This window comes from Pteropus vampyrus, unplaced genomic scaffold (genome assembly GCF_000151845.1).
Source record: "Pteropus vampyrus isolate Shadow unplaced genomic scaffold, Pvam_2.0 Scaffold30, whole genome shotgun sequence".
In the NCBI taxonomy this organism is placed as follows: Eukaryota; Metazoa; Chordata; class Mammalia; order Chiroptera; family Pteropodidae; genus Pteropus; species Pteropus vampyrus.
The window spans coordinates 9,194,628-9,209,254 of NW_011888811.1; the positions used below are offsets into that span (position 1 = coordinate 9,194,628).

Genomic DNA, 14,627 nt, shown 5'->3' on the forward strand with positions numbered 1-14,627 from the left:
TCCCCCCTCATTATGATGAGAAAACTGAGCCCAGAGATGTCAAATAAATTTCCCAAGGTCACACAACTAATAACAAAATTAAAATTCAAACTCAGGCAATCTGGCTGCAGAGTCCCAGTTCACAATCACTACACTATACTGGTTTAATTAACCTATCCAGAATGACCAAGTCCCTGAATAATAGATGCAGAATTTGGGCCTAGGTTAGTTTGACTCTAGAATCTGCACCCTTTGACCACTACCTTATACTTCCTCTGTGGGTAATTCTCTGCAGTTCATGGTAGTCCACATAAATGGTGCCCCAAGGGTTATACAATACATAATATGCATGGCTCTTACAGCAACTGTCATATGGTGATTAAAAACTGAGTATCCTGACTTTTAGAGAATATAAACAATAATATAAATGGAGTCACTTTAAAATGGAACAGGAGCAGCCATGCCAGAGGAACTGCCTTGCACATCTTAGACCTCTAACCTTGGAATGTTAAAAACAAGACAAAGTCACCTTTGGACTGGGCCTGAGCAACCTTGTTTCCATAAGAACGATTTTCAAAGCTGACAAGAAAGCAGTTATGACTACCGGACTGATGACGACTAGACTAAATACTAAACACACTGTTTAGAATTAACATCACTGTTACGAATACACAATGCAATATATATAAAACTTACTGTTAAATTGTACACTTGAAAAAAAATCACTGTTATGTTATCTGCATATTTACCACAAGTATCAGCTCATTTGGTGATAAACATGTTTTCCTGAAGAGGGATGGGTATGGCATTTTGTTTTTCTACCATGGACAGATTGGAATTGCCACAAAGAAGTTACTGTGGAAACTGCCTCCCAAATTGTAAGATAAAAGGTAAAAATGGAACACTTTATTGACATGCAAATGATTAATACTAGTGCCCACTTTCTAACAAACTCTCTTTGTCTGGTTTTTCTTAGGCCATTAGTTGGCTCTCTCGAATCACAGGTGGACAGGCAGGGTGTTTGGTGTCACATTCTAGACGGCCCCAGACAACTGAAAATGCCACAGGTGACACCTCTGGAATAAATCTAGACACTTCCAAACTTGGCATTGGAATAAGTAAAGTAGACGACGTTGCTCTCTCTGGGTAAATCTGGTGAAGCTGACTGTGAACCGCTGTGAATGTGCAAACAATCCCAGAGTTGAGAATGTGGTTATTTTTATGCCTGGCTCGTTCTGCTGGTGTACCCTGGACCAGTTTGAAAGTTAACTTGCTGAGCTCTTATTTATGCAAAGGAGTTTGTCTTATCTCCTCTGGCCACATTCCATCCTTTCAACTTTGGGCTGGACAGTCTTTTTAACAGGAAACAAACCTTATTTGAAAGCCCCATTTCTCTACCTATCTCTGCTCACCTTTACCTGCCCCACCCCATCAACCTCTCCAAATCACTTCTTGTCTGCCCAAGCACTCCTATCTTGACAAAGCTCTAAGATAGCTTTGTCCTGATTTCTGCTTGACAATTCTTTCAACTTGCTTCTCTCAGAACTTAATCCCAAAGCCACCCTTTTCAAAGCTGCTTCCAGTAATTAAGTGGAAGATATGACTTGACCTGAGGAAGTAGGGGTCAAAGGTTATGGGTTCTTGATTTGGGATCCTTGTCACCTAGCTTTCTGACCAGCAGCAATCAATTTCACTTCTCCTTTCTGAATCTGTCTTCATCTGTTCCCTGCACCAGGAATTTTTTTTTTTTTCTTCAGATCTTTCTTTTATGGCCAGCTCCTTTACAATCGTTCAAGTTTCAGCTTAAATATAATGTCCTCGAAGAGGCCCTAAATAGTCTCTAATGTTATTTTCCTCTAACGTCATTCTCTATAACATTATCTTCTGTTTTCTACAAGCACATTCTATCTGCAATTATCTTAAATGTTCCCTTGATTATTTTGTTTCCTCCAAAAACCTTTAAGGTCCAGAAGAGCTGAGGCCTTTCCGTGTTGTTCCTGGCTGTATTCTCCGCTCCTGGCACATAGACGATACTCAATAAATATTTGTAGCATGAAAGGAACTGCAGCATTTAAGTAGTTGAACCAAATGAATTGTAAGGTTGTTTACAGCTTTAACACGAACATTGTCAAAAATGAGCAAGTGAAAAATGAAGTGACAGTAACCATTGCAATAAAACACTGAATGTCGTGTGTATATACTTGTGCTTTAAGAATATAAACCTGCCCAAGTTCTTGGCTGTGTCATAGTGCTGTAGTGTTGCCTTTTTACAGTTTGCCATGGAGTGCGAACTGACTTTCTGAGCTAAATAATAAAATATCTAACAAGGATATCAGGTAGCTGCCTAAATGTAAAACCACCATGTCTCAGAATTAGAGAGGAATAGTTTTAGAATACAACCGCTTCAATTTACACGGATAGAAACTAAGGCCCAGATAAGGAAGTATATTTGGACATTTGGAACCAAATTAGTGATGTTTCTTTCAGTGAGGAACACATATATCACTCACACTTCCATTTGATTATTTATAACATAGCAAAACATGCTTGAAAAGCATGTTTGAGCGTTAACTAAATCTTATACCAGTAGGTCTGAAACTTGAGCATGAAGGATGTGTTAAAGCACACATTGCTGGGCCCCACTCCCAGAGTTTCTGATTCTGTAGGTCATGGGTATAGCAGTGAGGAAGACCAGGAGAGTTTAAGAGAAATTACCAACTTTAGCACATCAACTCTTAGCGTAACCGGCTCCGCTTGGCGCGCAGAGAGAGAACTACGAGTCCCGGCGTGACCCGCGCGCAGCGGGCGGAAAGTCAGCCACTTCCGCTCCACGCAGCGCCTCTGCCCCCGCGTCTCGACGTGTCACCGGCGGCGCCGCGGCTGTGGCAAGAGAAGGAGCTGACTTGGGGAGTTCGAGGCGGCGGGCGGCGGCAGAGACCCAGCCTGGATCTGCCCCGGCACGGAAGCGTTCCGGGTTCCGTGGGGAGCAGGAGAGGGAGGCGGCGGCCCGGCCCGCGCGGGACACGATGTTGAACATGTGGAAGGTGCGGGAGCTGGTGGACAAAGCGTGAGTATCGGGGGAGCAGTTGTGGCCAAGGCCCACGCGGGGGAGGGGAGAAAAGGGGTAAGGAGAGGTGGCCCTGTGCTCGGGGCGGCCCGCGTCACGCCCCCCGGCCTGGCCAGCCGCATCATGGCGGCGGCTGGTTCTCCCCAGCCCGGATCCTCGTCCCGACCCGCGAGGCTGGGAAAGGACTCTTCCGCATTTCAAAATATCCTTAGTCCCCTTCTTTCCTATCCAGGCCTTCCTGACTCTGCCCTGATTCCCACTGCCCCAGGCACAAACCCTTTGGTCAGGGGAGGGGGCGGGGTTGTCTAGAGCCGGATCATTGCCCTGGAGGAGAACTGTCTTGGCCCCAGGCTGTGTGCTTGCCTCTTGAGCAGCAGCGAAGGCTTGGGAGTGGGAGACGCAGTGCACTGGCCCTCTGTGTCCCTCAGGGCAGGTGCGGAGACCTTAGGCTTGGTCAAGGTCCTTTACGTTACTGGGCTTGTAATTTCTAATGAACCTGAAGTGTTGCAGTGGGTCGTAGGTGTAACAAGTATCCGTTGGGGTCAGGCTGAAGTTACTCAAGAGGAGACTCATTTTTTGCTTTTCTAACACGAGTGAAAGTAGATCACTGTATAACTTCTTGTGATTCTGTTCCTGTTTCCTTTTCCACTGCACTTCATTATTGGAGGGCCATTTGTTCCTTTCGATTTAATTAACAAGTCATTAAGAAATTTCCCCTAAAGAAGAAAACAACCCAGATTTATATCCTGTTGATCTGCTTTTAACTTCCCTGACAGGTAAAATGATTAATACATAGTTGATTTCCTTTAAAACTTAGTGATAACCTTAGTGTCTTATTACTCTAGGAAACTTTAACACTTAAATTGGGTATATAAGATATTAACAGTGGTTAAGTAAGGTCTTCTAGGTCAGCAGGAAATAAAGTTTAAGAATTTAACCAGTCCTCTTCCTTTTAAGTTGTAGCAAGTATGCAGTAAGTGTGGTGGCAAACAGTTCATTTGTGCCACCTATACAACCTAAAATCAGGAAATGTAGATGGCAAACTGTTAGGCTTTCTTGACACCAGGAAAAATTCACAGTGGCTTGGATAATGCATCATATAGAACTTAGAGTTTGACCACATTTTCAAATTTTCCATGCTACCAAGAAGCCAAAAGAGCGTCTAAGTAGCATAGGTTTCAGGAGCTGAGTTCAAACTTTGCAGGCTTGGCAAATTACTAAACCTCGACGTGCCCTAGTGTTCTTAGGTGCAATATGAAAGTAATGATAGACACCTACCTTAGAATGTTAGAATTAAGGCCTAAGAGCTTAGACAGCATATAAAGCTCTTAACAATGTGTTTAGATCAGTATACTTTTGATAACTATAGCAGCTGTTCTGTGTTGAAAGTGAGATAAACTTCAATGAAAAGTGGTTTGCTTTAATTTTTCTTTATCAACTATTCATTTGACCATTAAACCCTCGGACGTTTATTTTGGACTTATTTTGTTTTTTATATATCCTTCGGTTTTGTTTTTCAAGGATAAAATACTGTTTCTTTTCCAGATCCAGGTTCATTGGGTTTTTTTTAATTTTCATATATGTTATAAAGAGTAACATACTAGCCTAAACAGTTTTTTAAAAGTCCAGTCTCTACAAAACTCTCTTTATCTCTAAGCAGGAGGACGGCCGAAGAAAACCGCTAAGAAACACCTTGTTATCTTAGAGGACAAAATTTGTGGTACTCAGAAATTTGAAGAGACTGTACATTTTCAGGAGACAATCAAGGCAGTATTCCTGCTGCCGTTCGCTTCATTGTCTTTGTCACCTACGTTACTGATCTTCTCATGTTCCAGGTTAAATTTTCCCCATTAGTAGTTATCAAGTCATCTAGTGGAAGAGCTATTGAAAAATAACTTCTGCCTTTTTACTAACCCAATTTAGAAAAGAGACTTGAACCAAGTTATTCGAGAACATGTGAGAATGTTGCCACCAAAGACTTTTTAAAGCTTTCGTGGGTGTCTGACACATGATATTAAGATTAGAACATGAGGTTATTTTACCGATGAATACTCAGGTTTTAATTTTCATCTTTCACTGGCAGGAGAGAAAAAATTCTTCCCCCAAACTGTAAGCATCTTACAAATCCAGTACCTGTGGCAGTGTGTCCAGTTAGACTGATCACCTTAAAATGCCATTAATGGAGGTAAAGCAGATTCATACAGTGGCTGTGCTGAATATCGAAGAGGTGATGAGGGAACTTAAAGTGAGGGAACAATGTAGTGATTAAGAGATTAATAGAATGTGAAGGTTTATATGGTAGAAGGAGCATTGATTACGGGTTTTGGAGACCTGGGTTCAGATTTTGACACTGCCTTTTAGACTAGCCATATGTATGATTTGAGACAGAAGCATTTGAATCTATAGACAATGAGTCCTTATTTGTAAAATATGGGATCGAGCTAGAGTAAGACTTTTTCCAACTTTCCTGGCTCTTGAGAGACATGAATTCTCATCAGGGGAGAAAAACTAGAGCTAGTATTTCATAATAGCAGATAAATTTTAGAAAGTCATCCTCTGGAGATGGTTTCAACTGAAAAAGGACACTTTTTTTTTTTTTTTAAAGCGATCAATAAATGTTATATTTAAATGCTTTCTGCAGTAAATAAGTGCAACCCATGACTCAGGAAAACTAGGACTGTTATTTAGTGTACATCCCTACCTAATGAGGTTTACTTCAGAAAGAAAAATGTACCCTTTCAAAATGTGTTCTCTGGAGCTACGGTTAGATCCAGTATGGTGGCAGTTTTTAAGTATAATGATATATTTCAAATATTGACTTTTGAGACCTTTAAGTCTCATGGGGCCGGGGAGGTATTTTCCACAAATTTTAGCACCTCCTGCTGGTTATTAAATAGCTGTGTTTTGCAGAACATTATGGAACTGAGGAAAAGCAGATAAAACCATAGGCCAGCCAGAGCTTGGAGTGCCAGTTTCCTCCCACTTGTCCTCAAGTTACCTAAAAGACAGCTGTGGCAGGAAAGGATAAGTGGCAGTGCTCCCACCAGCGAGGGCTAGCTTGACCATTTCACCCTATGACTTGACCATTTTCGTCCTATGACTTGCCTCCTTTTCTTTGAGGCTGTAGTAAAGTGAGAGTCTTATATTTTGTCATGCCTCACAGTTTAAATTGGAAGTTGCTACAGTTCTATTACACTTTTTCTCCAAATTTTGGAAACATAGGGTGACATGGTGTAGTGGTAGATCAACACTGCTACTTATTTATTGTAATCCTTCTCTTTTATCTCAAGGAGTAATTTTAATGGCTCTTATTCTTTTTGTGATAGTGATTCCAACAGCGCTGACCAGGGTCCTAAGGCAATTGGCTATAGATAGTCCATTTTAAGTTATTCTCTTAAACACACCTTGCATTTTCCTCCAATAAGTTGATTTTCGTTGACATTATATGCATGTCTTTCAGTTCTTAAATATTAGATAATATAATAGAGCTATAGAAGCTACTGTTCTAATCTAGCTGACCCCAGAGGGAGAACCTTTTGCTTTTACAGAAAATAGCTCATTAAATTATTTCAACAGATACTACATTTATTTTTTGGATCAGTATTGTATTTTCGAACTTGAAAAGTAAAATATCTGCCTTCAAGAAACTTGCCACTACAAATATGCCACGCCTTGAACTTATCCATGGTTTTACTTTGTCTTTCCTCTTATTTTTCCTATCTTGCCAATAAATCTCTGTTCAGTTTGCTTCTTAGAACTTGTAAGATGACTGTAAGCTTCCTAGTCTTCCCATATCAACTTTTCTTTGAACCAGTTGTAAATAATTGTTATTGCTAAAACAATAAATTAACTGTCCTTTTAGTAACTGGGCTAAGTGAATAATAAGCATTTAATTCCAAAGAAAGATGAGTTTAATTTACCTTCTGCCAGCATTTCTTGGGTAATTGCATAGGAGTGATTTTCTGTAATTTAAATTAATCTATTTAGTACTGCTGTCCAGATGCTTTTAAAACACACTTAACTGCCTCATGTTTTCCTGAACCCTTTATTTAGTGTTAGTTTACAAGTACTTTTTCATGTGTTTACTGATAAATCCACTAAAAGTGCTTGGCCTTCTTATCTTAAGTACTACTCACTAGTACTCCTAGTTTTTACAGCATAGCTCCACAGTTGAACTTTTTTCTATGCTCTTGTGTTATTTTCTTATTTCCAATATGTATTTACTATTTCCTTTAAGAATAAAAGAGTATAGGCAGCTTAAATATTTTTTTTTTAATGTTGAAGAAATTTGTTTTATCTTTTATTTAGATCTGGATTTCATATCTAGCTGGAGCTTATTTTTTAGCTTTTATTATGCAAAATTTCAAATATGTCAAAAAATGGAGGGACTGTCTGTGTGCACATGAATAGCTTCAACAATTTGGCCAACCTTGCTTCATTTGTACTTCTACCTACCACCCCACTCTGTATTATTTTGAAGCAAATCACAGACACCATATTATTTCATCTATAAATACATCAGTCTCTAAAAGGTAAAGAGTCATCTTTTTTTGACCATAACAATACCATTATAAAACCTTTAAAAAAGATGATTACTTAATATCTAATGTCTAGTCAGTATTCAATTCTTAATTACCTCACAATTCCTTTTTGATTTTTCTGACTAGTGGATCTATCTCTTGACTCTCTTAAGCTATAGGTTCAACCTCTACTTTTTTCCTCCTTGCAATTTGTTTGTTGAAGAAACATGGTTATTTGCATTTCTCTCAGTCTGTATTTTGTTACTTAGATCCCCATGGGGTTATTTCAGTGTTTCTTCAATCTCTGTAATTTCCTGTAAATTGGTAATTGTATCTAGTCATTTGGTCAAATTCAAGTTCCAGTTTTGGAGAGCAGAACTACCTCATAAATTCAAAGTACATTTTAGTACTTGTATTGGGTATAGTGTACAAAGAGTTAACTTCTTTCAGTCTCAGCTGACTAACATGCTGGGACATTTTCAACTGTTAGTACTTTTATATTTTTTTAAGGTGTCATTTCATATGAGCTTTCCTTGTTTAGACTAATGCGTGTGTGCTCATCTATTTATTTTTATAGTAATTTGCTAGCCATACATACTTTTACTGCACATAGACACCTGCAGGTGGTATTCAGTGGGTCTGGCAAGCAGTTTGTGATTCAGAGATCAGAACTGGATCGAAATCCTAGGTCCATTACTAAGCAACGGTGAAGTTGGGCATTGGAATAGTATCCCAAATTTTTCCTATCTGTAAAATGGAGATATTTATTTTACAGGGTTCTTGTGAGGATTAAATGCATGTGAAACAGCACAGTACTTAAACTCTTGAAACACCTATCATTATTATGTAGTGCACAAAATAATTTATGACATACAGAAAATCAAAGAAATATAGTATTTCAAAGAATAAAGACAATATCGTTGCCAGAATATCTTATTTAAAAGTATGTAAGTAACAACTTTGTCTTAATCCATGAATCATTATTTTCAGTGGGCACACCTAAAACTCTTCACCTGAATAGACATCTTAACCTACATATAGGAAGACTCATATAACTACCTCTGTTGTGTGTGCCTTGTGTTTACCAAATCATAAATGCTTTTATTTAAATGCTATAAAGCATATTACAGAAATAACTCTTTCAAAAGATGGGTTGAGGAACGAAGTCTTTGGAAAGACAGATTGCTCCATCTGCTCATTTTTGTTCAGTTTGTTTTGTATTTTTGCTAGATTTTAAATATACTCCTAACGTGTAAAGCATCTTTAAAATGTAAAAAGATTTATTAAAAGAAATCGAAGTTGACAGTTTATCCTTAATGAGACTGAACAATATCAAGAAAAAGAACCCTGTAAAATACATCAAATCCATGATCTCTGACAGGAGATGAGCAATATATGCAAGGAAAGCACATTGCAGAAAGGACTTTCCTATTCAACCCATTCTCTCCAGCTGGCAATTTTTTTTGGCTTACTATAGCCCTGTAGCCTAAAAATTAAATACAGGTAAAAGAACATACCATATTCCCTTGTTGGAAGCCATTTATAGCTATTTATGACTTGTGGATGGATTTAGCTAATGAACTTCTAAATAGGAGTGATTTTGTTAATGTGCAACAATTGGTGAGCATGTTTTATACTTAAGAAAAGTCTAATTAGGCAGTTATTTTAGAATGTCTCTTTTGACATGAATTTCGTTTATTATTTTAGTTTCTAAATTCTTAGGGGAGTATTTAAGTTCTACATAATTCTTATATAAATAACTTTTTATGACTTCCACAAACTCACCATTATGTAGTAGATGTGTATGCATGCTTTTGAACTGTTTGACTCAAAAATTCTCATCCAGATAGCCTTATATATTTATAGTAGAAAAAGGACATGCATTGAAAATTCAGTTTATTTTTCTTGCCATTTGTTTTCATGCATTTTTAGCAAACCATTAATGAACAATGCAAATAAACATACTGAACTTTTTTCTATTAAATTTTGTCATTCGTCAGTTGTCATTTTTTTAAGTATGATTAAAACTTTATTTGCAGTTAAACTACATGGTTAAATAATATCCTTAGTTTGATGTGTTTAGCTTATAGTTATAAGTTTGATACTAAATGGGCTTTCGAGGTGTGACTCATTTCTCACTGAAGCCAAATAAAATTTTTAACCCTGTAATCTCTCCACACAGTAACAAAAGTGATTCTTTAAAAATAATGTCAGATCTGCTCAGAACATTCGCAATTGCTTCTCAAGTCACTGCTTTCCAGCCTCTATGTGATCCAGCTCTCTGCTGCCCCTTCTGGCCTCATCTACCACCACTCCCTCCATCTTCCAGTGTTCTGTTCCTATGTAAAATAGCGAACGTTCACACACTGCACTCTTTCCCCCTTTCTTACTTTATTTACATATATTCCTCTGCTTCATCTAGGATGCAAGCTTGTAGAGGGCAGGGACTTTGTTTTGTTACTGCCGTATTACAACTAGAACAGTGTACGACATATAGTAAGTGCTCAATAAATATTTTTGAGTGAGTATTAAATTTGGGAAGTTGATTTATATTACTGAGGAAGTCTTTTAAGTCCAGATATTTCTAATAAAGCTAATAGTTATCAAGTATTTGCCATATGCCAAAAACAGTAGTGACAACTTTATTATTATCCTTAATTTATTGATGAAACACTGGCCACGGAGAAGTCCAACAACTTGCCCAAAGTAATACATCTAAAAAATTGTCTAGATTTAAATCTAGATCTGTTTTTAGAACCTATATTCAGTTTTTGCTTTTACAGAACATTATTTAAACTAAAAATTGTTATATTTCTCTATAATAAAGGTGAATTACTAGTGTACACCTTATACTAGTTAAAAATTACTTGTAAAAATTATGATACTAAGTTTTCAAATCAAATTCAGTGAAATTGTTTATTTTTTTCCCCTTTTATGTACCTGTCATAAAAGAAAATTGTTCTGGCCTCTTGCAGTACTCTGAAAAATGTTTATAAGTTGGATGCCTCTCAGAAGAGAAGCAAAAAAGTTCTGTAGGTGAAAAAGAAAATCTTAGCTATTGTAACAAAGGTGCTCACTGTAATTAATCCTAAAAATGTTGTGATATTCATGAGCTGTATTATATGCTTCAGAATTAGTAGTCCTTTGTAAACAACTTCCACAACTTCAAGAAGTTTCATATAATCCTATGATCTTTATATGGCAGTTAGTTTGCTGTACCTGTAGTGTTATGTCATATTAATCTGTTTTATTCCCAAACTTTCCATATGTTCAAATTGGATCATTTAGGAATAATTTTTCTTAGTTCATTCTATACCTATTCAAGTAGTATATTTTTGACATAGATTGTACATATTTAAATATAATGTAATAACTGAAAATACATTGCTGATATCCTTACTAACTTTGGCCACACCTTATAAGGGCCCTTCAGTGAGCGCTTATTAAATACTTAATAAGCCTTGTAGAGTACTGTAAGATGAGAGACAGACCTCATGGTTCCAAGGGCAACGTATGATTCTGTCAAGCACATGGAAAGCACATGAGTAAGAGAGAATGCTAGAAGATGGTATGATATCTGAATTTGAGGTATAGGATGTAAATACTGTAGAAATTTAGAGAATGGAAAGAACAATTAAGACTGAGCTAAAGCTTCATGAAGGAGCTAGATCCTGGTATTTTAAAAATGTATATTTGCTTAAAGGAAGGTGAGGCCAAAGTATCAAATATGAAACGAAAAACCTGAAACAGGTCAAATGATATAGGCTCAATGGTGAGAACCTGTTGCCAAATGGTTCTGAGCACAGGATGACATCAGTGAGTGCTGGCTGGGAAGCTGTCGTCCCTCTTCTACACCAGTCAGATAGTCCAAATTAAATAATTTGAAGTATAAATGTTTGTGGGCGGGAGGGGGTTATTTTGTGTTTTTGAGAGGAAATAAATTACAAAAGTTTCAAAATTTTTGTTATGAGGTTCTGGAAACAGTATTTTTATGTCAGAAAAGTTGAGTCTAGTTTTTGTGATTTATAAATGCATTTATAAATCTAAATGTAATCAGTCACAAACTTATCACTGCTGAGTTACAGAATTTCTCATTTTATCATTCTGTTGATAGAATTTTTTAGTTGCATGCTTTCAGTTTGATATTTAGCAATGCATCTGAACTTAATCAGAAGTGAGAGGGGAACCTATAAGTGATATAATCAAACTGTACAATATCAAGTATTTTTGTCTATAAAGATATTGTCTCAGTGCAGGGTATCATCATTTTATCATTCTCTTAGAAGGGTTTTATGCTTTTTCTTTTTGAACGTTACCTAGTTTCAGTACTTTCTTTTAGATTTTTTTTCTTTGAAGGAGTCATTTAATAATGCAGTCAATAAAACTACCTTAATAGGGTAATTTAAATTGGGTGCCACATTTAAAAAGACAATTTGTCGTGAGAATGCCCATGCTGAGCAAATTTCTTTGGTTTTCTATGTTATCTTTAAATGAGGAGTGGAGGAGAAAAATTGGAGGAGAGACATAAGTAGAGACTTTGTCCATTTCTGCTGTATAAAATGAGGATAAGGTGTACCCTCCAAGTCTGTTAAGAGAATTAATGAGTTAATATATTGTGGAAATGTTTACTATGTGTTCCTAACAAATTTTGTTTGCTTTTGTTTGGTTATTGAGTTTTGTCATTGTGAGATAGCTTTAAAAAGTTGTAACCCAAAATTAAAAGATGTAGATGAGCAAAGACTGTTATTCCTTAGATTAGTTTTAATTAGTAGGAATTTAAAAGTAAGCAAAATTTTTTTTTAGTTTTAAATTTACTTAACAGTAAAACATTTACTACTAAATTATTTTAGTGGCTATTTTATCATACCTGTAAAAACTACAATTGGGATTGATAATCCAGATAAAACTCTTATGCTATATCCATTTTTTATTACTTTGGATATTTGATCTTGTACCTTGGATATTTGATCTGTTTGTGAAGCCAGTTTAACGTGATACCTCTCAACAAGAAGAGACTTCACACTATTCTGCCTTTTTTAAAAAAATAGATTTACTAAAAAAAAACAAAGAACCTGTGCAAGTGGCCTTAAGCAACTGTCAGCAATAGGAAAGATTGTTTCATAATTAAACTTACACATAATGTGAGTCTGAAGCTGCTAATTTCGATACAGAGTAGAAGTGTTTGGGGTTGTTAAATAGGAATAATATTCCCATGCTTTTTTTTTTTTTAATGGACCTTGTGAGCTTAGGCTTTTAAAATTTATTAGCAATTGCATTTGAGGAACTTGAATTGATAATGTATACAACAGGAGATACAGTAGGATTGTAATGAATGGAATTTGCAAAACAACTTTTAAATAAATATTCTACTCTAAATATTTGACCAAAAGTTTTCCTAGCAAGTGGGAATTGGTGTCCTAGTTACATAGTCATAAATATGCTGTTACTGTTTTATCTAAATAAAACATTTTGCTAGCCTTATTAACTTTTGTCATTAAATATGGTAATAGGTTACTGTGTTACATGAAAACTTTGTAACTAAAACAGTCCTAAGGGCTTCATTGAGGGCATTTTTTGGCCTATTTATTTGAGTAAAGTATTGAACCTTTACAATTTTTTTTTACTCATAAGTACTTAGAACTGTTTGACATGCTAACATGGTTTTGGAGAGATGTGGTGGTTGCTCTTCCAAAAGAATAAGATGTGCATAATTTATCGACTTGTCCCCTCTTATCCAAGGGGTATATGTTCCAAGACCCCTGATGGATGCCTGAAACCGTGAATAGTACCCAGCCCTTATGTACTACATACAAAATACAATATATAATATCTTATCATACTGTCCTCACCCTTCTTCTTGTGATGCTGCAGTGCCTATGTGATGAGATGGAGTGAGATGAATGACGTAGGCGTTGTGATGTAGCATTAGACTACTGTAAGGGTGACTTGAACGCAAGCACTGCAGTACCCAAGACAGTCTATCTGGTAACCGAGATGGCTACTAAGTGACTAATGGGCATGGAGTGGATACAGTGCGGAGAAGCTGGACAAAGGGATGACTCACGTTCCAAGCTGGGCAGACCTGGACGGCGTAAGATTTTCACGCTACTCAGAACAAGTGTGATTTAAAACTTATGAAGTATTTATTTCTGTACTACTAATTGTTCCTTTAACTATATCTTAAGTATAAAATAAAATCAGGTAAGCCTAAATTTCATAATGTGTTTTAACTCTGATAAACCTCCTTTACGTTAAAACTTATGCATTCTGTTATTTAAAAAGCATAATGTTCACTCTGCATTTAAACTCTTCAGTGCATTAATGGAGGAATGATTGCACTTGAGAAAGCTAGTTATTGCCTAATTCGGCACTGAAATATGTTCTCCAAATTACAGAATCAGGAAAATGACAGTTCAAAATGAAAAGGAGATGAACCAACCAGTCCTTTTCATAAAGTTTAACTTTGTTCCAAGTTATGTATGTTACTTAGGCGGATTTTAATATTTTTATTGAGTTAAGAGTCATGTGAGATTAATCATTTTTAATCATTTTAAAGTATTGAATTCAGTGTCAGTACATTCACAATGTTATGCAAGAGACAGATTTTTAAATAACTTTATTTTGAAATTAAAGTTTTAAATATAGTTGAGAACAAATGTATACCCTTTATCTAGATTCATCAGTTTTTAAGATTCTGCTATATTTATTTGTCATTCTCTCTTTTCCTCCTTTTCCACTGTCTTTGTCTGTCTACACACACACACACTTTTCTGAGCCATTTGAAAATAGGTTACATGCCCCCTTTGCCTCAAGACTTCTGCGTGCCATTCGCTAATAACAAGGATTATTCTCTTACATAGTGATAGTGTAGCTATCAGATTCAGAAAGGTTAACACTGAAACAATTATTGTATCTCTCTGTAGTCCATATTTTGATTTTGTCACTTGTCCTACTCCAGTACAGGATTTTGTCCAGGATCATGTATTGTATTTAATTCTCATGACTCTTTAGTCTCCTTCCTTGACCCTTTTTTTTAAAAAATCCTTCATGGTATCAGCATT

The 14,627-nt window shown here is 36.4% G+C and overlaps 1 protein-coding gene across 6 annotated transcripts in view; it reads left to right on the plus strand.

The window, feature by feature from the left end:
• The first annotated feature begins 2,803 nt into the window (after positions 1-2,803).
• Positions 2,804-14,627, plus strand: part of CLINT1 (clathrin interactor 1) — a 54,364-nt gene continuing 42,540 nt past the window's right edge. For 2 of the 6 annotated variants that reach the window (XM_023528621.1, XM_023528622.1), the window contains exon 1: positions 2,897-3,046. In XM_023528621.1, the coding sequence (XP_023384389.1) occupies positions 3,006-3,046 (41 nt within the window). In that variant the 5' untranslated portion in view covers positions 2,897-3,005. Of the gene's footprint in view, positions 3,047-14,627 lie in introns of all 6 variants that reach the window. The other 4 variants (XM_011356732.2, XM_011356733.2, XM_011356734.2 and 1 more) reach the window with 4 other exon arrangements.